Genomic DNA, 24,682 nt, shown 5'->3' with positions numbered 1-24,682 from the left:
AGCATTTGTGTGAAGTGGGAGAAGTGGAAGGGAGGGGCTGCTCTGCTGCTGCTCAGTGCTGGGCTTTGGTTGCAGGGCCTCTAGATGGGACCTGCTGAGCAAAGCAGTGCTCGAGGGAGCTCAGTTTGAGCCTACAAATACCTTCAGCTGTTACAATTGCAGTTTATCTAATCTTTCAGTATCAACTAGTACTTACCTTAATAGTAGGAGTCAGTAACAGTATTCAACTTATTTTTTGGTTGCCAGTTTGCAGTACAAAACCAAGTGTGGGATGTGCCTGTCACTTGGTAGGGACAGTTAGGTTTTTCTTCATAGCTGAGGAGTTGATACAGTTCAGTTTCCTTAATCTAATTATTCCTTACATTTTGCTCTAGACTTTTTCATAAACTAATGGAACAGGAAACTTGTACTGGAAGCTTTTGGCTAGTAGGATTAGGTCTAACCAAGAGCTAGCTGTCTTCATTGCAGCACTTCAGGTGAAGTCATGAGTGGTCTCCACTAACACAGCCTTATTTAAGCATAGTCTGACAACGGTGCTTTTTCTCAGCAGTTGCTAATGTGGCTGTAAAACTGTTTCTGTAGCTCCCATCCTGGTTTGTGCATGCAGTTGCTTTGGGAGGTGTAGATAGGATGGCAAAGGGAGAGTGAACTGGGGGTAGAGAGTTGTTATTCCAGTACTACTGCAAATAATTGTTGTGCTACTGTAGTTTCTTTTGATATAGATGACTACCGTGTCCAGAATTTGGCTTCTGGAATTTAATTATTAGGATTCAAAACTGAGATTGAAGCCATAGGAATGCTGTTTCGTTGGGTAATATGACCATAACCTCAGAGAATACCTTAACCATTAATTTAGGCCAATGAAAGCGGGTTGGCTGTGTTTTCCTGGCCCGCTCAGTGGTATTTTGTGCAGTGTAATCATGTTTACTTTTCTCGTAATCATAGCTACTAATTTTCCAGGTGTTGGTGAAATGTGTTTATGCTGATCACCAGGATACTTGGACCTGAGCTGTGTCCAAACAACCAGATTTCTTACAACACAATTCCTGTGTGCTGGTAGTAAAGGGCAACAAGTAAACTGCTACTCGGTAGTTCAGCCCTTTTATGCCATTCATTCAGAGCTCATGATGATGAGAGATCGACTTCACTCTTCTGCTGAGCTGAGGGTTCGTGTGTTGTGTGAGCCTTAATATTAAGCAAAAAGAAAAAAAAATAGGTTGTGAAAGCAGAGGGTTTTTTTGATCAGCAGAAACAGAACTGATGCGTGTGCGTCTGAATAGGTGCTCGTCATCTTAGGCACTGCTGAAGTGCTCCATTTTGTTAAGCTGGTGATGTGCACTGCGTGTTGCACTTCAGCACTCTTACAGCAAGGCTGTGTGTGGGGAGTGCTGCAAACTGCCAGCATAAAGCTGCTGCTGCGCTCATCCCCGTGAAGAATTTCCTGTTTGGGAGAGCTGTCATCGCAGGTCAGCTCTCATCTTGCCCTCCAGTGGGAAGCAGAATGGGCTGGAATTCGGTTTGGAATTTGTTAGTCGAGGAGGACAAAGGGGGAAGGAGGGGAAAGAGCAGGGGAAGCAGAATATGCTCAGAAAGCCCGGTTTCTCGTTTCTGAGAGCAAATAATAATCTGCAGAGAGATGTGACAGCTTACACTAATTCCACACAAGAAAGAAGGAAGTGGAAAAATCATTTTTAGGGCTGTGTTGCAGCTGGCCAGTTCAGTGCTGGTGCAGCTGTGATGTGCTGAGGATTTGAGGCGAGCTTTGCAAGGAAAAGCAGATCTCAGTGATTGCTTGATCTCATAAGCATTGACTTTCTGCAAGCCTTGCAGTAAAGATTGAGCGCAGGCAGCCTGTGAGTGCCAGGCGGGACGCGGCGCGCTCCGACTGCCGCAGCCCAGGTCTCTGTTCCGGAAGCACTCATTACCTGCTGTCCTGACCTCAGAAGGTAATAACCTGCAATTCTGCTTTACATGCTGGATTTCCCCTCTGCCTCCCCTACTAATTAGTTTTCAAAGCATTGTGGTGGGAGGCTAAGTGCTACTTCACAGGTGATTTAGTGGATTTCCCTTGTGCTTTCTCTTCATTTTCTTAATGTGAAGTTGAAGCAGTGAGTTCACATAACCCAGGGGCTCCCGGCTTATTGAAGCTGTTTGGCCCTAGACAGAAATCCTATGCATTCATGCATAGGGCTGGGGTTGGCATGCTTCACTAAGGAATCCTGGGCAGAGCTTTTCAAAGCTGCTGGGCGGTTGACATGGTCATAAGGAATTGGTGTCCTAATCCCTGTGACAACATTGACCTTAATTCTGTTTGGTAATACAATTTGTAAGACTTGCTGTGTTCCTCTGCAACGTACAGGCGATGAGCAGCAGAAATATGGATAGGAGCTAGGATTTTCTTTAGGAAATGAATTCTGACTGCTAATTCCTCTATGACTATCTTTTTTTTTTTCCTTTTTTAACAGAAGAGGCTTGACCTGATTGTGCAGGCAGCACTGACATAACTTTCCTCTGGTGCTTTTCCCATGCGAGGCTCTCCTCTCCTGCTGTACTTTTTGAGGAAGTGTGGCATTGTCTTCTTATGCCTCTTTATTCACTGAATCTGAAGAAAATACATTGTAGGATGTATTGAGGCAGAGTTGGTTTGCTTCTGGTTGCTGAAGACCTGCTTGCCTGCTAATATTACTCTTGTATAATTATGCTTAGTCTCTCCTTTCTATGCCGTTTCCCTGAGGACGTCTTGGTCAGCCCTAAATTAGCACTGGTATTTTCAGACTGCTTTAATCCTGTTCCAGGGGAGCTTTATCAGAAGCTGTGCAATAGGTGAGGGGGGTGCTCGGTGCTGGAGGAGCTGGCACTGCCACTGCTGCTCCCTGCAAAATAGCACACTGACCTACATCTCCAGTTAATTCCCTTTGAAATGCTTCTGGGAAGTGTTTTTATTGTATGAAATAATTTAGAATAAAACGTGGCAATTCTTTTCTGTGTGTTACTGAATATTGAGGTGGCAGGGACAGGTTGCTGTGAGAGTGAAGAGCCTGGCTAGCGTTCTCCATGGTGGGAACAGCACATCAAACCTGTTAAATGTGCAATTAATGTTGTTTTTCACAGTATCTTTTTTGAGTTATCAAAACCTCAGAGTTCTTGAGCTCATCACAAAGTGCTGGATGGCAGGAACTGAACAGAGCTGACTGCTTGGCAGATGTGATGGGAGGGATTTCTGGGCCTCCTTATCATTGCACTGCTTTGTGTTTTCCTTTTATCCAGCCAGGCTGGTGTGGAATGTGAATATTTGTGTGACAATAACATGGAAATGTGATATACGATGATTTTTAATGGCTGGAAAGAGGGATGGAGAATCGTGAAGGAAGAATTGAAGCAGAATAACTGAAATCCATCATGCTGAAACAGTCTTCTGCCTCATTCCTGAATTTGAAGGAAAATGAGAAATGCTTCTGTCAGCTGAACCTGTGGTGCAGTACTTCATTTCTCCTCACCTCTTTGTTCCTTGGTATCAGATCTGCTTCAGCTGAGGCTGTTTTGATGACTTTGTGCCATATTAGCACATCTCTGAATGATGTCAATAGCAATTATTGAATAAAGCTTAATGATGCTCGCTGTTAGAATGAGGTTGTACTGTACCACGTGTTTTTTCTCACCTTTAGTAATGTATGAAGTTCTTCAGTACTGCAGTACTTGGACAACAGTTCTTAACCTTTGTCTTTTTCTGTGTCAAAATGTGTTTGGATCTCTGCTCTAATTGGAGCTCAACCTCAGGTTACAAACTTAATTAGACATAATAGTATTTAGAGTGAACTGCTGTTTTCTTAACTCTCAGTTCCTTAGAAGTGTTACTTGAAGTGGTTGACTGTTAATTTTTTTGGCGTGCCTTCAAGAAGGAGCTTTGGCAACTCTCCCTGCCCCTTCCCCCGAGGCGCCGTGTTGCACAGCCCAGCCTGAGCCTTCTGGTCAGCGCTGCGACCAAGCGATGGGAGCTTGAAGATCTGCAGAGCAGGCTGAGCTCATGGCTGGTTTGTGACTGTGGTGGCAGGCAGACAGGAATTCAAGAGCAAGTGCATCCAACTTATGAAATCATTCGTGAGATGATTCATTTGTACATATTACTCAGCCAGCACCTGCTTCTGGTAAAACTCTATTCCACAGTTTTAGTTTAGATCAAACTTTATTTCAGGGTGGATGTGAAATAAACTATTTTCTGCTTTTTTTTTTTTTTTTCTTATTTGGTTTTATCCTTCAGATGCCACAAATGAAGATATTACTTCCTGCACAGCAAAAGCTTCAATGAATGGTGTTCCTGAGAGCACTTTGCTTACAGCAGCTCTGCTGGTGATGCATGCAGTCATTTTTTTGGTCAGTCATGTCTGCGTTCCTCTGGAGTGCTGAACGAAGAGTCCAGTTGTGCTGGAACTGGCAGCAGTAGCAATTGCAGTAGCTCCTTTTTTATCCACCCTCCTATTTATTAAATGTTCTTGCTGTGTTCTGGCACAGAAACAAGAAGTAGGAGCAACTGCGAGCTCTTAGCTAGCAGAGAGGAATGGTGAGTGTTCTTCTGTTCTTTGTCTCCAGTAAGCCAAGGCTCTCATCACCAACATGACTATCAGTGCATCTCAGTGCAAGCTTTCAGTGCTTCCCTAGCTTCCTAATCAGGAGTGATGGCATCATCTAGTATCCATTCACTTGTCTGCCCTTGGTGCTTCCGGGCATTTGGCCAAATGGAAGCTTCTGGCTTTCCATTCTCAGGGGCACCAGGTTTCTTTTATTCCAAGGCTTTTTCAGAGTGCTGGCAAGACCATCAGCTTATGTGTACAAGGAAACTCAAAAGAAAAGGAAAGTGAGACTGCAAGCACCAGATTTCTGAGCACGGAGAAGGAACCGCTGACCTACTCGCTGTGGCTGCGTGTGGATGTTGGGCACAGTGCTGCCCCAGCACCCAGATGTTAGCTGCTGTCTCTGAGATTCTCTTTCAGATCTGCAGATATGATAGTGGCATGCATGATGTCTGTTCAACGTGTTGGTGGAACCTGTTCCAAAGTATCCAGCTGGCCTACACAGGAGTGTGTGCGTACGTGAGGTGGTGTGGGCATAAAGACTCAGAAAGGTTTTTTAGGGAGAGAGCGTGCCTCTCAAACGCACTGATCTGTGAATGAATCTGAGTGGACAGGAGGTCATCTGATAACAACCCACGTGAGTTTTCAAATGTAATTTTGGTAATTATCATAAGCACAGGCTCTGAAGTAACTGCAGTGTGAGGGAAGGCCCCATGTAGGTATAGATCTGGTTATGTGGCTGATCTTATCCCTTGTTCTCTGCTTTCTGTGGCTTGGCAGGGTCACTGCTGGAGACATAAACCAACCTGTGCTTGCGTTCAGGCCCCTTGCTTGTAGATTTTTTTGCCTGCAAAATGCAAAGTGATTCTAAGATGACACTTGGCTTATGTGGATTTATTTTTTTAGGACAGCGAAAACAGGAGCCCAGGACGAAGGGCTGTACCTCGGCTCACAGCAGAGGCCACACACGAGGTGTACGATAAGGAATATCGTAGTATATGGTAGTGCTGGAGCTCTCACTGCTTTGGCAGGAGCTTGTGGGGTGAAACAGATCTGTAGCAATCTAAATTAATTGTGCAGCAATGGTTAAAAATCAGAGAATAGGATCAAAGTGGAAAACACTTTACTGCCCTGAACTTAAAACTGCTGCCCCAAACTTGACATTTGTACCTTCGGTGCTTTGTGCTGCTCCAGCCTTTCCCTCCTTTGGGAGGAGAGGAAATAAGTCAGGAAAATATTTAAAGAACAGCTGAAGTTATCAAAACTGTGTTCAGCATGGGAATGATAATTGAGGTCAAACAGAACGAGCCTACATCTGAAATGGTACAGGGAGGGGGAATGGTGCTCACATCTCCCACCCATCTCTTCCTATGTGAGAACAAAGGGTCATTAATTGGCAATCACAAGTGACGTGCAGAACAATGAGAAAACATTTCTTAACGGGGCAGCTAAATGGTAGCAGCCATGTCTCAGGATGTAGGGCTGCTGGAGTTCTGTGCTTCTTGAAAAACTGCTGTTGGAGTGTGATGGACCAGAGACAGAACTCCTGTCTTGCTAAGTCAGTGCTTATTTGTGCCCTGCGTGCGGAGGCAGCCATGGCTGGAGCTGTGCTGTGACATGGCAGGGCTCTGCTTGCAGCTGGCTGTTAGGGGCTGCTGGTCCTTGAAATGGGGGGCATCTCCTGAGCTATCCACTCTTGAAACCTCTTACAAGACAGTAACAGTGGCTCTTAAATATTCTCTGAGGACACTGTTTTGTTACAGTGATCAGTGATTCTAAAAGTAACAACTTCATTGCTAGAGAGCAGAGCCGCAGTAAGTCCATGCACTGCATCTGAGACATCAGATATTTTGAGGTGAAGGCCCTCAAAAGATTTGTTATGGATCCTAGAAAACACTCATTAGAGAAGCATCTACAGCTGCAATCCAGCAGCTGCTAAACCATGCACTGAGGTCAGCTCCACTTATCCCAGTTACTGTGCTGGTGTGGGATGTGCCTCTGGGCTGTGTCCTGTCCCCTCTGTGACTGAGGATGAAAACCCAACTGCTCAACTTCCTGTTACAGTCAGAAAGCCCAGCAAAGTCCTCTGCTCTCTTTCCAAACCTGCGGAGTTCAGGCAGAATGGAGTAACTCAGGAAGAGCCCACTTGGTTCATAGCCAGTTCTCTTCAGTGGTTTGTGCCTGCTTAATTGTTTGGGAGGGAGAGGAGCAAAAGTGAATTAGTGAGCCTCAGTGGCAGATATTACTGTCAAAGGACCTCCTTGAGTTATTGTTTCAGTTGACAATGTAATCTTTGTCTAAACAAAATTGTGCTGCAGAGGAAGCAGAGCAACTTAAGCGGGGTTGCTGGAGATTAGAAACCACTGCTATGCTGAGCACTCTGCAGTCCAAATAAACCCTTTTCAGCCTGCGGTTGCCAGCTACCACTAATCTTAGGTTACTGTTAAGCAGTATGCAAATATCGCTGAGAAGTAAGCATAGGGATGGCCCCAGCTGAAGGTTTAGGAGTTGCTCATTTCTGCTGGGAAAGCTCATTGGGAGCCAGGGAGCAGCCTGTGTGTGTGATGTGAAGAGCTGTGAGCAGAACAAGCGAGGCCTGGCAGCTCCGGAACCTGGTGCCTGATGGGCTGGGACCTCTCACTGCTCACTGCTGTGGCTGTGAAGCGGAAACAGGAGCTGCTGGAGGCCAGTGGCTGTGTCCCATCCCTGCTGCCTGCAGCCCTTGTGCACGCTGTGGCCCAGCCCTTGTCCTGCAAGCTGTCCCTGCGCTGCCCTGTGCTGAGGGCCAGCTGTGTGCTGCAATCCTCCTGAGCTGCAGCAGCTGCCCTTTGCACGGGGCTTGCATTTGGCTTCCCATTAGATAGGATAAATGCACATCTGTTTGAATGGATCTGTTCAGGAATGCGTTGTCTCTTAATTTCTCTTCATGTACTTAGCAAATAGGTTTTAACTTCTAAATTAAACATACAGGAGTCTCTCTTAATGGAAATAAGTGAAACTGCTGGAACACTGACTGTGAAAACATTGTTTGAGCTTCTTCAAACTTGGTGAGGACTAGACAAAAAATTCTTTCTGATGCATAATGGAGAAGCTGCCCACGGTCCCACAAAGTGGGCAGGATGCAGTCTGGCAGCTATTTGTTTTCTCCTTTTCTGCTGATTAAGCCCTGGCTAGCAAGTCAAAATAAATGTCACAGTTTTTATTTGGGAATTTGGGTAATTTCAAGCTAACATTGCAAATGCTTAACACTCAACTTCTAAAATGGTCTCAATTCTAGCTTGGTTTGTTTTCCCAGGGCTGGGTGCTGTTAGGTTGCACTGCCTGTGCTGGAGCACTTGTGCAGCAGCCTGAGCTCTGGGGTGAGCGAGTGAGTGATGTGTGGCTGTGAGATGTGCAAGAAGTGCTCACACCCAGCCAGCAGTGGGGTGAGCCCTGCTGGGGTTTGCCTCACCTCTGCCATGCTTCATTTAATGATCAACTCAGTGCATAAGGCAGTTGGTCAGCAAGCAGAACTGAAGCGTGGCAGTTGTGATTTATCTCAAATCTGGCACCTTTTGGAATAAGGTACAGAACCACAGTTTTGTTGATTTTTTTTTTTTTTTTTTGCTGCTTCTGTTGTTTTTTAAAACTTCACCACTTGCAGAAACATCCACACAGTGCCTTTGTCAGTGCTCACCTTCATAGCAAAGAGATCCTCTCTCAGTCCTTTGTGAAAGACTTGGGCACATCTTGAGCCTTGGAGTAAGAGGTAGGAATTGACTTTCTGGACTGCCAAAAGCGGCTTGTGACCACGAGCCTCAGTGCTTACTCCTGTAGACTGTACTCCTGTAGAAGAAATGTAACAGACAGTGCCTCTGTCTTGGTTGTGCCACGTCAGAAACAGTAAACAGACAAGATCGGGAATTAGTAATTGCTTTAGAGATAGCAGTGCTGTTCTGTCTTCACTTGGAAGTGAAGGGTGTTGTGATGGAAGAGGAGTTGTGCTGGAATTCTTTGTGGCCTGGTGTCTGAGGTGGCACAGGGGTGTTCTGTGTTCTGTGGGACAAGTGTGAGCACTGCTGAAAACAAACCAAGCACTGTTATTAATCTTAAAACCACTGGTATCTGGGGGGAGGGGAGGAAAGAGGTGCACCTGAATTTCATCTTTGAGGATAAATTGCAGTGTTACGCATTTCAGGACAAGTGAGAATCTCTGCAAGTTCACCTCGATCTCAGTTTCAAAGCCATTCAACTTGGAGATAAGAACTTACAGCTTGTCACTAAGCTGATGGTGACGAGGCAGGAAGAAAAGGGTAAATGCAGTTTCAAGGTGTATCCCTGCTTCCCTAAAGAGAAGAGATCACTTCCAACTTCCAGTGGCACCTGTGTGTATGTGGAAGAATCCTGTGATTCTCCTGCTTGTCCTAATGACACCTCTCCTTTTTTTAGTTCCTGAGCCCTCCTGGAGTGAGTTATCTCCTGAGGTGTGCTTTGGCTCCTGTGGCACTGGTGGATGGATCTCTTCTGATCCTTTGGCCACGTGGAGGTTCAGGTTCATTAAGGAGTTCGTAATGGCTGCTTAAATTGAGGTGCTGTAACTTTACCTGCCAGCTTCATAGTGTTGGCAAATTACATGCTTTCTGAAACATTCACTTGCATGTTTAATGGGCTGTTGTTGGCAAAGTACTGTATTCCTATGAACTGTGAGGCTGCAGAAAGTACCCTGCCGACCACGACTCAGCTGTGTTGCACAGCTGAAGGTAGAGGTGAAACACAGAGTCTGCAGTGCTGCTGAAGGAATCTCCCAGGAGCAGAAGTGTTGGGGTGTATTTGCTCTGCAGTAAGATAGGTACTCAGCAAAACACTCGTGCCTGTCAGTCTTCCTGTGTTATGCTTTTGGAGATGTTTGTTGCAAGTCACTTCATGATGTAAAGCGTTTGATAGTTTATGGAGTATCCAGGCAACATTTTAGTGATAAACACAAAATATAAAGGCATGCTTCGTCTCTGTAACCAGATCCTTTTCTGTGCTTAGCAGTCCAGTAGGACTTGGTTATTCAAAGGTTACTCAAAGCTTGGAGTTCAAGAATGGCAAGTTATCAGACCACCTGTCTCCTTTACGACCCAATCCTACCAATCCTCAGCAGCAAAATCCCTGTGCATGCAGGGTCCCTCTGATGTAGGCAGTGACCCACTTTCATAAAACCTGTCAGGAATTCAAATTTTAAATCTCTTGGAATTGTCTGATATTTGAGCCTGCTGCTCTGCAGTAGAGGACAAATACCAACAGAGCTTCCAAACCCAACATCCACAACAAACAAGGGAATCAGCCAGGTAACCAAGCTTTTCTTTGTTTATGGACCATGGCACCTGAATTTTAAGTACTATCTAAAATTGAAATCCCTCTGTTTCCCCATCATCACGCTCTGGAGAAATAAATAGGGTGCATTGAAATGGATCATCGTGGCGCTGAGGAGAGATGACACTCGGCGTAGCTGCAATGGAGAGCAGTTCCCCTGTCTGTAGGTTCCTGCAGGCTGAAGGGTGGAAGTGCAGCACTGCATGGCCTTGTCTTTAACAGGACTTGGGAAAAGGTTAAATCTCACGTTTGTCTCCTTTCACCTCTTCTCTGGAGTTAGCCGTCCTGTACTGCACACTTCTGTTCACGTTCTTACCTAAATAAGGATTAAATGCTGAAAGGACGTGTGGAAAGGGTGGAGGGATAGCAAGACAGTCAGTGTTTGTATGAAGGCTGTGACTAAATGTCATCTCAAAGCAGGGAGGGATGCATTAATTCTGGAAGCAGGTAATAGGCCTGTGGAAGTGTTTTGAATGTGTATTTGTTATTATGATAGCTCAAAACCTGGCTTTCTAGTTGGGCAGTTTGCTGTGGCCCGGATGGCTCTGCCTTTCTTGTGAATTGAGTTGGGAAAGGCAGATCTGGGCAGCTGCTGTACTTCAGTGTAGTGAAGGGGAGCAAGGCACTTGCAGAGGGTGGGCATTCATTTGCTCACAAGCTGTGCTCTGTAGTTTGGTTTCTGTCCTTCAGTGCCACTGCTTGTGAATATTTCTAGGAAACTTGAAGACAGATTCTTCCTTTTCTGCTTGATTATCTTCTACCACTTTATGAATGACCATAGTGTGAGCACAGCAGAACTAAGGCATGCTTTTAAGAAAAGCTGCTCTGTTAAAATACAGTAATTCCTTTGTAGGCGGACTCTAGATTGGAGCAGTGGCTTTTCTGAACATCCTGCCTGAACCAATTACCCAACAAATGCGTTTAATGCACATCTGGAACCTTACCCAGAGTTAGCAGGGGTTGGTTAGGGCTGGTGTGTGTAGGGGGGATAATCCTTCTGTAACTTGGAGACAGAAGGGAAGGGAGGAATAAAACATTTCTCTATTCAAACTCTCAAACCATTTGATTTTCTATACATGTGTAGTAAAAAATAGATCCCAATGTTTATATTGATAGATTTTTCAGGAAAATATTGCAAATGTTTGGCAGCCAAGCAACAGCTTTGTTTGAGGAGGTGCCAATTGTTGTCCTCGTACTCAGTGAGATGAGTGAAGTAAGTTTAGGGGTTTTAGGGGAAATAATAGCTTTCAAAGCTGTCGTTCTTGTCCTTGTATTCTGATGTTTCTCCTTAGCTTCAGAGTTTGATCTGTTCAGCACTGGACAAGGTGGTTCCTACCAGGGCTGCAGCCTGCATCAGTCAGGTGTTAAACACAGCACTTGGTTCTTGCCTTGGGAGTGAGAGCCAGCTTCTGGATGGGGGGGAAGAGGAGACCCGATAGTGATACCAGTGCTTCAGTGCCTGATGCCTCCAGACTCTGAATAGTTTGGTGTCTGCAACTGATGTAACCATCAGCTGCTCCCAGAGGGAAAGACTTGCTCTACGTTGCCACATCTGCCTTGTGCTGGCTGCTCTCTTTCCTTTTATAGATATATTTTAGTAGGATAAAATGTCTGCTAGCGCAGCCCCTGATGTGCAGTGCAGACGTGCTTGGGATGGAGGAGCTGGTGGCAGGAGCCCTCTGGCTGGGAGCAGCACAGCACTGAGCACTGAGTGTCCTGGTGGCTCTGGAGAGTGCAGTGCACAGGCTGCTGGTGGGACGGGTGGTTCCATGCCTTCTGTGCACTCATTGCAGCAGTGCTGTGGCACAGGCTGGTCAGGGTGCTGAGCAGCTTGAAAGTGAAGTTCCATTGGTTGGCTCAGCTGCTTGAACTGGCAGGACTTGTATGTTTGGTTGCTGGTCCAAAGTGGAATGGACCGGGGGATGGGAGCAGGGGAAGCAGAGACATTGGCAGCAGCTCAGGCTATCTCCAGCAGTAGGGGAACTTTAGCCCAAGGCTAATGTCAGACTGTGTTGTCTTTGTGCTTCCTAATTCCTCCATTCAGAAGGACGTGTTATTTTGTAGAGATATTGGCAAGCAGGTAATTAAATTTTGTTTTTATTCTTAGGCTCTGTATGATATTGGAACTTGTATTTCTAATTAGAAAAACTGTAGTAAGCTTTCCATGCAGCTTGAATGTTACGACCTTCAGTGCTGTTTGGAGACCTTGAGATATATTTAAATCCAAGCTGCAGCCCTCTGGAGTGATAGATTCCCATGGGACTTCACTGTTTGTTTAATAACAAAGGGTTGGTCTTGTGATGTGGGTCAAACTGAGTCAACAACTTGCTCTCTTCTTCATCCCCTCGTACTGCTTGCTTGTCCCTGTGCCTATATCCGTCTGAATTAAATTGACTTTGTGCTAAATGAGTGCCTTCGATTAGTGAGCTGAGCTGCCTCCACCTGGGAGCAGAGCAGCACCCAGAGCTGCTGGGATGGCAGGAGCTGAGCTGCTGCAGCAGAAGGGGAGGATTTTCCAAAGAAACCAGAAGTTATCTGGCAGGTACTGATAGAAGAAAGTGTTACTGACCCTGTCTCACAGATGCTTCTCCTTGCTAAAATTGTGTGGTAAATCATGTGCTCAGAATGCATTGTGCCTTTGTCCAGAGTATCCATCATTCCAGACTGAAAGCCTATGGAGCAGTGGAAATGCCAAACTTGCTCGTCCTATTGATGAAAGTGAGTGACTTGTATTCCCTGTCTCAGTTGCTATAAAGGTTGGAGGAGCTGATAGCCAAACTCGTTCTGCTTTTTGCTCCTGGAATTTTGCCTGCATACGCCATGGGATTTGTTGCATGAGTTTACTCTTTGCATATTTCTGCAAGTCTCTGTCTCGTGGTGGTGTGAGATGTTATCTCATGAAGGCCTTGCTGGAGAGATGATAGTTTTGGGCCTGTTTTTAAGAATCACAAGACTTAGAAGGAAATTTGTTTTCATAACGTATACAGGTTTCCATGAACAACCACTTCAGCTTTAAAAACAAACAAACAAGAGCAAAGGCTATTAAAATCACTGCAACGGATGGTAGATCTCATTCTCTGTCATAATAATAATCTGTTCTGTGGGCTGAGTGCTGCACTTTGTGTTGAAATTGAATCACAGAAAACAGCACAGCCTGGTGAAAATATTTTCACATGTAAGCACAGTAAAGTGGTGGTGCTTCCATGCCCCAGATGAGTTCCCAGCAGTTCAGTTCTGTCAAAACACGGCCAAACAGACGCTAGACAGTGCTCTACGGGACCAGCTCTTTAGGAAGGGACCAGCTGCTTTGAAATCAAGACCCTAATTAAACTGCTTTATTTGGGGAGGGGAAAGCTAAACCAAACGAACTGCAAATGAATTTTCTTTCTTAGTCCCTTTGCTGTGTCCAGATGGACACAGGAGAATGAATTTGGAGTAACATACTGCAGAGCTTGGCAGCTTCCTTGTGACATGTGCCTGTGCAGGTTCCTGGACACAGAAAATGGAAGAGGTTTTGTGCACTTGCTGAGGTTTCTGGTAAGGTTAAGATACCTGCAGCTGCCTGGACTTTTAGGTAATCTTTACGATGAAAAACTCATTGATACTGCCTAGCTTGTTGTGAGCACGAGCTCTGTGTGGTAAACCCACAGCTAAAACGTGGAATGGTACAAAGCAGGAACCTGTGCTCACTGCTTTCTGCCAAACTGGTTTTGTTTTCAGGGCAAGCGCTACCTGTATTCCTGGCTGGTTAAGAAGTGATAAACTGAAGAGCTGTTCTGCAGAGGAATCTTTTTTGACAAACAGCAGTGACAGCATTGTGGAGAAGTTATTTTGGGGAAAACAAAAAGGGAAAACTGAATTACCTCTTTAGAAAACGTCATTGCTAATACTACAGTCGGGAAATGCTACCTTTGCACTCCACTCAGGATACTAACTTTGCATTCACTCTGCAGTTTCTTCTAAGTGAGGAGCTGACTGGTGCTGTGTTACCTTGGCTGTGCTGGCATGGAGCTGCCAGTGAAGTTCTGCAGTCATGGTGCTGCCTGGAGGCAGGCTGGGTCGGAGCTGCTCCTCTTTCCCTTTGGAGCTGACAGCCTGTCTGACTGCAGGAGCTCTGGGCTCTGTCTCCTGCTGGTACCTGAAAGTTATTTCTGATGGAGCTTGCAAGAGCAGCTGCCCTCTATCAAAGCCAGAAGAACACAGAATTTTATAGACCACACTCTTAACATTTCTGCTGTTCTCCTACTGCTGTTGCCTGCTGCCAGCTTTTATTTCCTGCAGTCACAGCCTTCAGCCTTCCTTCTGGTGCATCTGGACAGGAGCTGCTGCATACCAGGCACGTGTAGGAAGCCAGGTGTCAGCACTCATGTCAGCAATACCACCACTTCTTGAATCCCTTCATTCCCCCTTCTAATAATTTGGCTCGTGTTCCTATTCAGAACTGTTTGAATATTAGTTGCTGTCTGTGCAACAGGTGGGAGAATCACTGGTATCTTTTGTTCTTTCTGAGCACGTAGTTACAGGAGGTTGAAGTGCAAATCCTTGTGTGCTTTAATGTTTTCAGTGAGAACACAAAAGTTGGTGGTGCAGTCCCAGGCCTCTGGTGTAGCTGTAACACTGTGCAGCAGCATCTGCCTGCAGGAGTCCTTGAATCTGTGTCCTTCAAATGTTCTATTCATATACTCATTAAAATAGCAATGTTCTGCTTTCTTTGGCTGCTTTGTCTGTACTGGCCATTGAAGGCAGTTTGGAGCTGCTGTCACAAGGGGCTCTCAGCTCTCCCCCCGCCTCTGTGAGTTGTGCAGCTCTATGCTGAGGTGCATGAATGGACCTGCAGCTCAGTGTGGCCCAGGCTGCTGTCCCAGTCCCCCCTCAGCTGTGTGGTGCTGCTAACGTGAGTACTGGCAAAGCTAGGAGAAGGAGACAGAACACATGCCGAGCACCACAGCCTGCTGTAGCTGCCACAACACTGATCCCAGCCCCTTGCTTTGTCCCCGCAGCAGCTCTGCAGCTTGAGTTTGTGCTGCTGGGCAGTGGGGAGGCTGAGCACGAGCCCTTCCTGAATGTGGGCAGCTTCTGGGGGAAGTGTGGTCACCTGCTGGTCCCGAGTGCTGGCTGAGGCTGTAATTATGTGTCAACACCTGCTGTTTCACAACAGCATCCTGAGCTTGGCTCACCTCATAGGTGAGGTGCCTGGTTTCATGCTGGCTGCAGAGTTAGCAGTACCTTACAGCTCAATGTAAGAATAGTTTCTCTGGACCTGTTTTGAAACTATCTAAAATGGTTTACACACTCAGCAGAAATAGTCACAAACACTGAGGTTGTATACACAAATACAGATCTACTTCAGATCGATCCGGCGCGTGGGGAAGGTGCCTCGCAGCCACTGAGGCTGTGTGCTCCTAGTGTGGGACTGAAACCTGTGTCCTGGAGGGAACTGTGGTGGTTCTCCTGCTGGTTGTTCCCTTCCTGGGCTCCTTCTCAGCTCATGGTCAAGGAGAATGGGTAAGGGTTGGGTCAGTGGGGAGCCCAGCTTGTAGCTTTATGTCCACAGAAGATAAAATGAAGCTTGACGTTGAGTTAGTGTAGAGTGGAAGGTCTCAGTTCTCAGGAGGCAGCTGTGTTCTTTTGGAGTAAGTAATGAACGTCTGAAGGTATAAAAGCAGCAAAACTCTGTTGGAAACTTACAGAAAGAAATGTTGAGCTCACTGAAAAACTTGGGCACAAAGAGGGAGGAGAACATCCTTCACTGCAATGCAATGCTTTACTTTCTGCAGATATACTTGAATGTTTTGATTATAGAACTTTTAATATAGAGTGCATGATGAAATATATTCTGTAAAGACCCTGTAATTATGGAGTACCTCTTGCAGGGTATGACCTGTCTTCAGGCATTCTTTCCAAAGGTCGTAAGCGCAGCAGCGGGTGTCACAGAAGCTGCACTGTATTGTAGAGCTCAGCTGTGTTCAGTATTTCCCTGGCTGTCCTTTTGACAAGTCTTTAGTGAATGAGCTGAATTATGGAAGCACTTTAGGCTTGCATGTTAATTAAAAAGAATAAAAAGCTAAAGGGGAAAGCTTCTGCTTGCTAGAGATGCTGGTGCTATTTCCAAGTAGTTATTTCTGGTCATTAGCATTGTGTACTTGAACTGTTTTCTTTCTTGATTAATACTTTAGTATTTTAAATGCTTTATCCAGTGAATCTCTGAAAAGGTGCACACAGAACAAAAGGAATAAGGTCAGCTTTGTCTGAAAGTGTTTAAGAACATTCATAGTCTGCATTACAGCAAAATCCTGATTTCATGACATCGTAAACTGAATGTCAGATGTGTTGTTTGCTGAGCAGTGTGTGTGAGAACTAAATTATTGAAGGCATCTTACTAAAAATAGTTTGAGATTGTCCTTAAATTGTTAAGCTGAAAAGTTGAATGTCTAAATGTTCATTTAAAACAAACTGTCTTGCAAATTACAGGATAACAGAGGCAAAACTAACCCTGTTCATTCTTGTTTTTGCAGACCGTGAGGACCAATCCATTCTCTGCACGTAAGTGAGCTCTGCTTTTCACTTGGGCACTTCTGGAAGTTTTTGGTGAGAGAGGGGAAGGTCTCAGGTTAACATTGTTGATTAAAGCTCTGGTTGTTACACCTCGATCTTCTGCCTTGACAAGCAGCAGGTAGCTGTTAAAGGCAGGATGAAGTGGTGTTCTGTGTAGGGAGATACTCTTAATAGTTAATTCTCCTTATTGAGAGTTCTTACAGGTGTGTGTGGCACTGAAGAGTTGCAGTTTCAAAAATATCAGTCAAGATGCATGAATTGGAGAGAACGCCCTAAATGTGTGTATCTGTCAGAGAGCCCTGTTACAGCTCTCAGTGTAGTGCCTTGGGAAGCATGAATCAGTGCTGGTCTTGAAACCCTGCTGAGCAGCAGCAGCGCCTTTGACTTGCTTCAAACAAGAGAACTCTGGACAAGCTGATGCTAAGATTTCCTTCTTCGCTTCTGTGTGGGTGCCTGAATTTGCCCCACCAGGAGCAGGTTTCCAGCTCCAGTGTAAGTGTGACGGGGAGCTGGCCATGAAGGCCGGGGTAGCAGAGCAATACAAGTGCTGCACGGTTATGGCACTGCTGAGCTGGTCTGTCCTTGGGCTGCTGCTGAAAGGGGTGATCCAGTCCCACCTCCTTTCACATGCTGTGTTTGTGCTGCCTTTTAAGTTAGCACTGTGTGCTGGTGCTCCATCATAAGGCAGTTTAGGGAGGTAAGCTAGCAGAAAACCACCCTGACCACAGAACGCTGCTTTCCATCTGCTCGCTTCTCTGGCCAGCAGTGCGTGAAGGAGCGATGAACGTGAGGAAGGAAGGCAACAGGGAAATGTCACAGTTGGTAGCAGCCAGCTAGTTTGACTGGTTTGTGTGTTGTGAAACCACACCATGGCTGTGCTGAGCTGCTTGCAATTAGCTGTCTTGGCTATAACTTGGATATACTCCATTATCTGAGTGGAGCAGGGAGGATGTGGTAGCTGCATGCTCCTGCCTTGGCTGGGTGAGCAGTTGGCCATGCGTTGTGCCAGTGCATAGCAGCTGCTTTGAGGCCATAGTTGGTGAGGATGCCTGCTTCCTGAAATAGCTTGACGGTGAGATTGACTGCTGGGAAGGTTCTGTTTAACTGCCTGACTAACTGCTAGGTACAGTTTGTTCACTGACATGAAGTTCAGATCTTCCACCTACCTCCTGTAAAACAACCTTGACTACCAAACGAGAGGATCTGTCTTCAGTCTTGCTGATAAGGCTATGCTCTTTCAAACCATAGATACTATAAATACAAGCTGCACGGGCCTAGGGACACAGAAGCAAATGCAGTTCTGTTGCTAAGGTCAAGGCACAGTCAGCTAATACAGACTTGCCTCGTTCTCTTGTCCCTTCTCTTAGTAGAACTTGTTTTTGTGATAACTATTTTACGTGTGATGTACAAGACAGCCCTCGAAGCACAAATAAGATCCTGGAACAAAAAAAAAAAAAAAGCTTTGTTCTCTGCATGTTTGTGGATGCTTCATGTGGATGCTTCAACATATGCTTGCCCCAGGTGAATTGTTTTGAAGTAGCTTTGTGGCTTTGGGCCTGTGCATGAACTTTGCACTCAATATGGTCAGCCGAGACCACAGCGATTGGAATGACAGTGCTGCAGGATTTACTGAATGTCTGATCTGTTCATTTGTAAATTGAAAAGTCTTCAAAATCTAGTCTTCAATTTTGTTATTGTCTCACCTGTGGAGTTACCATAAGCTTTTGATCCTTCTGAACTGAAAATGCAATTGAATTCTCTTTTGTATCTGCTGCAGTGCGCTCAGCATGGAATATGTGGGGCTTGTGACATGTTCTGTGTCTTGGGTTCCAGGCAATTGGCATGCTGCTTAGTGAACAGCACCAGCAGAAGACAGGATTTCAATGCTGCCCTGGAATGATATTGCAAAATGTAACATTGAAACTGCTAGTGCCGTGATACTACACAAGTGTTGCTACCTGTAATTCAGTGTATTAGATACTAATCAAGGCTGAACTTGGTAGAAGTGTGACAGCATTTGGCAGAAGCTGGGATTCCAGGTTCTGTTGGCTGTCTTGTTGCTTTAACTCGTATTTATTTTTACTTCTTTACTGAAGTACCTACAGAGCAGTATGCAAAAGAAAAATCCTCGTTAAAAGGATCAGTGCCAATGAACATATATTACAGAGAAATATACATTGCTTCATTAACGTGGCCTCGGAGTTACAAAGGGTAAGGTATCAAACCTCCAAAGTGGCCAGATAAAATTCAGTTACATCTTGACTTTTGAGAATGGAGAGACGTGATCTGCTGGTCACTGGGTACAAGTATTCCGTGCTCTTGAGCATCATATTTCCACCACAGCCCAGAAGACTTTGCAATGCTGTCCAACCATTAACACTATTTGGATGCAGACTACAGAAGAACATAGTAGGTGTTACAGACTGCTGTTCAGGTTAACCTTTTTCTTGAAATAATTTGTCTTAGTGCTTTTCTCCAAACTGGACACAGACATAAAAAGCAGCACATCAAAACCGCATATATTCCCTTGCGTGTATCTTGTGAACAAGTAGGTTATAAGGACAGCTGCTGACTACAGCACTGCTCCAGAGGTGGTTCTGCCATGGCCTTCAGGACAGAACTGTATTCTTTCATCAGGTTTGCATTTTAAACTCATTACGTGACAACTGGTCAGGTGGGGTATGAAATGACCTCCAGCAAGACCACGGCAAACTTGTTTGGATAGCTGACCAAAAGGACATCTAATGTGTTTTTCTCAAGTGTGGATTAGTGTCCAGGACTCGTCTCTATTGCGTTACTGCTTCTGCATTGAAAAGACAAACTGGGCATTTTCCTGCCATGCCACTGGTTTTACAGGTCTTTAACTAAGGCAGGTATGAATACAGTAGGAGTGTGTCTTAACCGCACTGGAGGTGGTTTCAGAAACTCCTTTGGCAGTTCATGAAAGGCTTGATGTCTTCTCATCCCAGACATGTCATCTCAGGACCTGATTCATCTGACTGACCCCAATCTTTAGTAAAGTTGAAGATCTTCAGAATAATTTCTCTCTTCCCCCAGGAGTGATTTAAGCTAGCTAGTGAGAAAGGAAAGACGTCTTGCTTTTGCACGTGGATGGGTGGGGAGTTGTAGTGTGCCCGTAGTTCTCCTCCCTCCCATTGCCTTGACCCTAGCTGTCTTTATGTGCATCATGGAGGTAGGTCCCCCGCGTGGCTTGCTGAATGTCTGCCTGGTCAGCATCTTCACCTTTGTCCCTACTTCCAGGTGATGCAGTTTGCTATATTTTTGTTCCCTGTTGTAAGGGTCCAGGTCAGCTCTCAATGCAGCTGGAACGGCACTGTCCCGAGTCTCACTCAGACTGCCAGGACTGATGCCCTTTTCCTCTTGACAATCAGGAGTGCTCTTTTGGAATGTCTTTACTGTAAGTCTGGATCTTTAAGGAATTCCAATCTGTTTCTTCACTGGGGAATCTCTGGAATTGCAGTTATCTTCATGCAGTCAATGAAGTAAATAACTCTGCACATCTAAAGCTGTCGTGAAACTGCAAAGGTGATTACTTAGTGTAATGTCTAACACTCTAGTTAAGTGGCTTCTGTAGCTGTGTTAAGAACTTCTTGATCTTAGACAGTATGTAGACGTTTGAGGACTCGCTCACACTTTGCTGGAGGAGTGACAGTGGCTAACAGTGCAGGGTGGTTCAGCATTTGATAGAGGCTGGTCACATCTGTGTGACAGCACACGTACATGGGCAGTGTTTGTAAAGGCTAGGCTGATGGATGGCTCTCCAGGCATGCCTCTTGCTAGCATCTCACCGTTCTGAAGATAGCAGGGTTACTTGGAGGCTACCTGACTCAACCTAACGATCTGCTGACATTGTGTGAGGACTTTGTGGTCTGTCATCCCCAAAAGATGAGCTTTGCATAAACTGATGGTATGTAATCTCTTCTCAAAGTTGGACTCCACACCAGGAGTGGAAAAACACTGCTGCTTTCTCCGGATGCTTGTGTCAGCAGGACATCGTGTCCTTTGCCTAACATGGAGGCTGGAGAGCATTACTCACATTGCCAACTGGTGTGGTGGTTGTTCAGTTCTCCAATCCAGACTTGCTGACACGGATGAATTTTTGGTCTTGGGGTGGAAGTTTACGCTAAAGTGTAAAACAGTGTGCATTCTCTTTCTCACTGTTACTTCAGTCCACCCTCTTCTTTTCACCCACATGCCCATACTCCATCTTTTAAGGAACCAAATACAAGCAGTGCCAGCAATTTGATGTTTCTTCTGGCTTAGAGGTTCACTGTAGGCCTAGCATCCATAAGAAATCAATTACAGAAAAGTAGTATAACTTCATGCTGTGTGTATGCTGAAACAAGAACTCATACAGTGAGGTAGGATGTGAAATTGTGATGAGAAGCTGTGCAGGCTTTTCTGTCTTGAGAAGCTGCAGCTGCTGGAGTTTTGGGAAGTTTTATTGTTTTTCTTTGGATATTATTCTTTTAATGTTAAATAGAAGAGCTGCCAGGCCGTTGGAGGCTGATGACCAAGATGAAGAAATTTCTTCTGTGGTATATTAGGAATATGAGAAATATTCAAACCTCTCCTGGATTTGTTGTCTTTAACTGCAAGGCAGCTTTTGGAACTTCAAACATGAAAATGTGCCACATTGCACTTTTCTGAATCTAATAGATTCTAAATATGAGAATCTTACCACAAGCCTACGGTATTCTCAAAACTGAGACTAGGCTCGATAAACACTCATTTAGCAGATGCTTGCAGCCATACAAGGATATCTAATCTGAATTGGCTTCAGGAGGAGTGGTGGGGTGTGGAGGGAATAGAGGCTGCTTATTAAAGGACAACAGCAGCAAATACCAAGCATTTTTGTATACAACCTCTGGCCGCAGTCCAGCTTGTAACATTCCCCAGACAACTGGTGTTGAGATGATGAGAAGCATCTAAAGGGGAATGGAGGAGCTGTAAAACAGCCTTGTAAACAGCAAAGCCTGTTAATGCCTCTTCTGTGCTAGTCCAAACTATCACTTACACCTCTTCATTACAGAGAATTAGTAGAGTGATTAAGGCATTCTTGTAATTGCAGGTCTCCACTGTAAATATCTGTTTGTTTATAACTGGCAGAAGATCTACTCGGTTGTGTCTGAGAATAAGTCTCTTTTGTTCTTTGCAGCCATTGTTGTGAGCACAAAGGCCTGTTGTTGGGCCTCTTTCTTGCGCAGTCACTTACGTGTGTGCTCCCATGCTTTGGTGCCTTGGGCCTCTTTGCATGAAGCGAAGCGCCGCTGCCTGCAGGACTTCTGAGCAGCACGGCTTGTGAAATTGCTTGCTGAGGAGAGCTGCTGCTCCTTCTGCCAAGCATTCAGCCGGGAGCACCTTCTGCTTCCACATAGCTGCCCATCCCTGAGCAGAACTGACACACTGAAACTCTTTGGGCAAGAGAAAGGTTTCGATCCAGGCTCCCAGCGTGCTGACCTCTTTGGTTAGTTCTTTGGTATTTTGAATCATGGGGGGATGACTGGTAATGGCATGCGTTAGGCACATTTGATCTGATCACCCAAAATATGTTTCAGACGCTTCACAAATGTTTTTGTTCAGCAGGAACTTGGTGTGTGGGCAGCAAAGCGAGGAGAAACCTCTGAATTTCAAAGCTTTCTTTGTGTGTGTGTGTGTGTGTGTGTGTGTGTGTGTGTGTGTGTGTGTGCACTCCTGTCCTGTGTGACTGGCAGTGCTGCATCTCACAGATGCTGCCTCACACCTGGTCTGCAGGTGGAACAGCTGGAACTTCAGGACGTGATGCTGGTGAGGTCTTGTGCTGCACTGACACAAGGTCACCTTGTGTCAAAGCTGCTGGGCAAGATGAGCGGCTGCTTCAGTTTGATTTTCCTTCAGAACAGTGTTTCCCCTTGGCACAGGTCTTCACAGCTGCAAGTTGTCCTGCTGGTGTAATTGCTGCTGCTATAGGCTCTGCGGGAAGAGCTCACTGCTCTCCTGGAACTCAGATCTCTGCTTCTCTCCTGCATGCTGCCCCCTTGCTTTCTGACTAGCGGCTCATCTCTCACTGTGTTCCTTTGCCTGTCTTCTCAAAGTCAGTCTGTCTAGCAGAAGAAATGCCTTTAACCTAAACCTTGCGTAGTGGAAGTGGCAGCTTTGGGGGGGTGGAAATAGTGCAGCTGGTTGAGAACTCAGTCGTTCATCACTAATTTTTTACCAACCAAATTGTAGCTGAGATGAATTTGCCTGAAGAGTACTTCCCTTCTTGAAAATGACTGCAGGTTTACATCCAGTGAGTTTAAAATCATGCAGAAGCTTTGAAGTGGTCATGCTGCCAGTTTTTACCAATTTTTCCACGCAGGTTCGATGCTTATTCAAAGAAAAAGCTTTGCTGTTTTGTAGTGCTTTATCTCTAGAAACTGTATTAATTTTCCTGTCAGGCTTCTTAACCATATCTGTAATGTCTGCATCAAGGGAGAGCACCTTCAGTTAATTAGTGGCACAGTGTTACTCATCCGACTGGAGGCCATTGCTAAAGATGGTCTGCTTGGATGATTCCACTTGATGTGCTTCTTGGCATGCTCCATAGTCAGAGCTGGGAGTTGAATTCATCTCACAAAACCTTGTTTTTGCTCATAATGGAATCAAGGCAGAATTAAGAGGTGAAGTGGTGACCCTGCTGGAGTCATTAGTGATGCTGCCATTGACTGAAGTAAGGCTAGGAGCTCAGCCAAGGGCTTTCATTGTTTAATTTATGGTAACATATTAATTGAGTTGTATTAAAACAAGGTTTTGAAAAAAGTTAATCTTTAGCTTTGTGATACCACTTACTCCATAAATATTGTACATAGCGTTATTAAAAGTTTACCTTTTTTGGTCAGGTTGGTAGAGGTAGAAGGCTTTAATTTATGTATATAATTTATGTGTTTGACTTTCAGGGAAGGATCTAAAGTATGCAGATGTCCTTATTTCTATAAATGAAGAGGACTTCATCCTAAATCTTCTAATTCTTCTAGAGTGCATGGCAGCAGAGCTATCTAGCTTGGTATCTTGCAGGAAATATTTGGCATATTTGTAAGCTCCCAGGAGAGGAGAAGGAGGATGATAACATCCATCAGTATTGCTTTTGAATGAGAGCTCGTATAAAGACCTCTAAAAATCACTATTAGATTTAAAGGCTTTTTAACAAAAGGAATGTATCACAAGCTTTTGACCTTCCTATGCTGTGCGTATGCCAGAGAAGTGATTAGTGGGCTCCTAAAGCTGCGTGCTGTCCTTCTGAAGGCTGACATCTGGGCTGTGCTTGCTGTGCTATTTTCTTTGCACTAGTGTTTCATCTGGTTCATCTTTTAAAACTTAATACATTGCTTTTGTAGTAGGTTGTTAAGCTCTAGAGTCCCAGCTAACTGTATGTTTCCAAGCTCTGATGACAGTAAGAACAAATGGTATTGCTGCAAAGTGTAATCGTTTGGCTGTGCTTATTTACTTCTGTTACGTGCTGGTATAGTTTATAGTAACACAGCTTCGCCACCACGATCAAGGGGAAGCTAAATAAAGGGGAAGAAATAAAGCAAAAGTGAGAAGTAACCATGGGCATCTGAGGTTTACTTTTTCCTTCCCAATCTTCATGATTATCTGTTACAGTTTTACAGCTTTCTGTGTGACATCTCGCTGGGTAGAAATGGAACTTTCCTTTTTTTTCCCCTTTCTTTTAAATTCAGCAGAACCTCGTGTATTTTCCCTTGTGCCAATCCCAAGGTACTCAGCTTCTGTGCTGGGTATTGATGATTTCTTGGCAGAAAGGGAACCTGGTTACCCATTAGCTAATTCTCAGCGCAGTCTTTGTAACCAGCTCTTCAGATTATACATCCCAAGGTTTTTTGTATTGCATGCATCCAGCACAGCTGGTTTATTCCGTGAGTCCTGAGGGACTTCCCCATGTCTCCTAAATGTTTTTCAGTAGTCCAGTGCCAGCGATTTCTACGTGTTCTTATGGTGTTATTGTGCAGTTATACTCATTTTCTCATGATGAAGGTCTGCAGCAGTGGGGTGGCAGTAAGTGGTGGCTGCCACCACTGCAATCAAGTGCCCTGGGTGACCCCCAGGCTGTGCTGCACATCCCCCTCACGTGGTGCAGTGCTCTCAGCTAACACAGCTCTGCCAGCTCCAACAGGCAGAGTGACCCCAGCGTTCCCACCCAGCTCTTTCACGCTGCTCTTCCA

At 45.2% G+C, this 24,682-nt stretch overlaps 1 protein-coding gene and 1 long non-coding RNA gene across 6 annotated transcripts in view; both read left to right on the top strand.

The window, feature by feature from the left end:
- Positions 1-24,682, top strand: part of MYH10 (myosin heavy chain 10) — a 92,797-nt gene that overhangs the window by 15,992 nt on the left and 52,123 nt on the right. For all 5 annotated transcript variants that reach the window (XM_052688304.1, XM_052688302.1, XM_052688306.1 and 2 more), the window contains one exon: positions 16,421-16,448. In XM_052688304.1, coding sequence (XP_052544264.1) covers positions 16,421-16,448 — 28 coding nt within the window. The remainder of the gene's footprint in view (positions 1-16,420; positions 16,449-24,682) is intronic.
- LOC128083260 (uncharacterized) lies at positions 6-3,626 on the top strand. The gene is made up of 2 exons (XR_008208002.1): positions 6-1,946; positions 3,268-3,626. It is a non-coding gene; the product is annotated as an uncharacterized LOC128083260 (long non-coding RNA).

The sequence above is a fragment of the Tympanuchus pallidicinctus genome, unplaced genomic scaffold (genome assembly GCF_026119805.1).
Source record: "Tympanuchus pallidicinctus isolate F22 unplaced genomic scaffold, pur_lepc_1.0 scaffold23, whole genome shotgun sequence".
NCBI lineage: Eukaryota > Metazoa > Chordata > Aves > Galliformes > Phasianidae > Tympanuchus > Tympanuchus pallidicinctus.
Note: the sequence above shows the minus strand (reverse complement) of the source record. Positions and strands in the feature narration are given on the sequence as shown.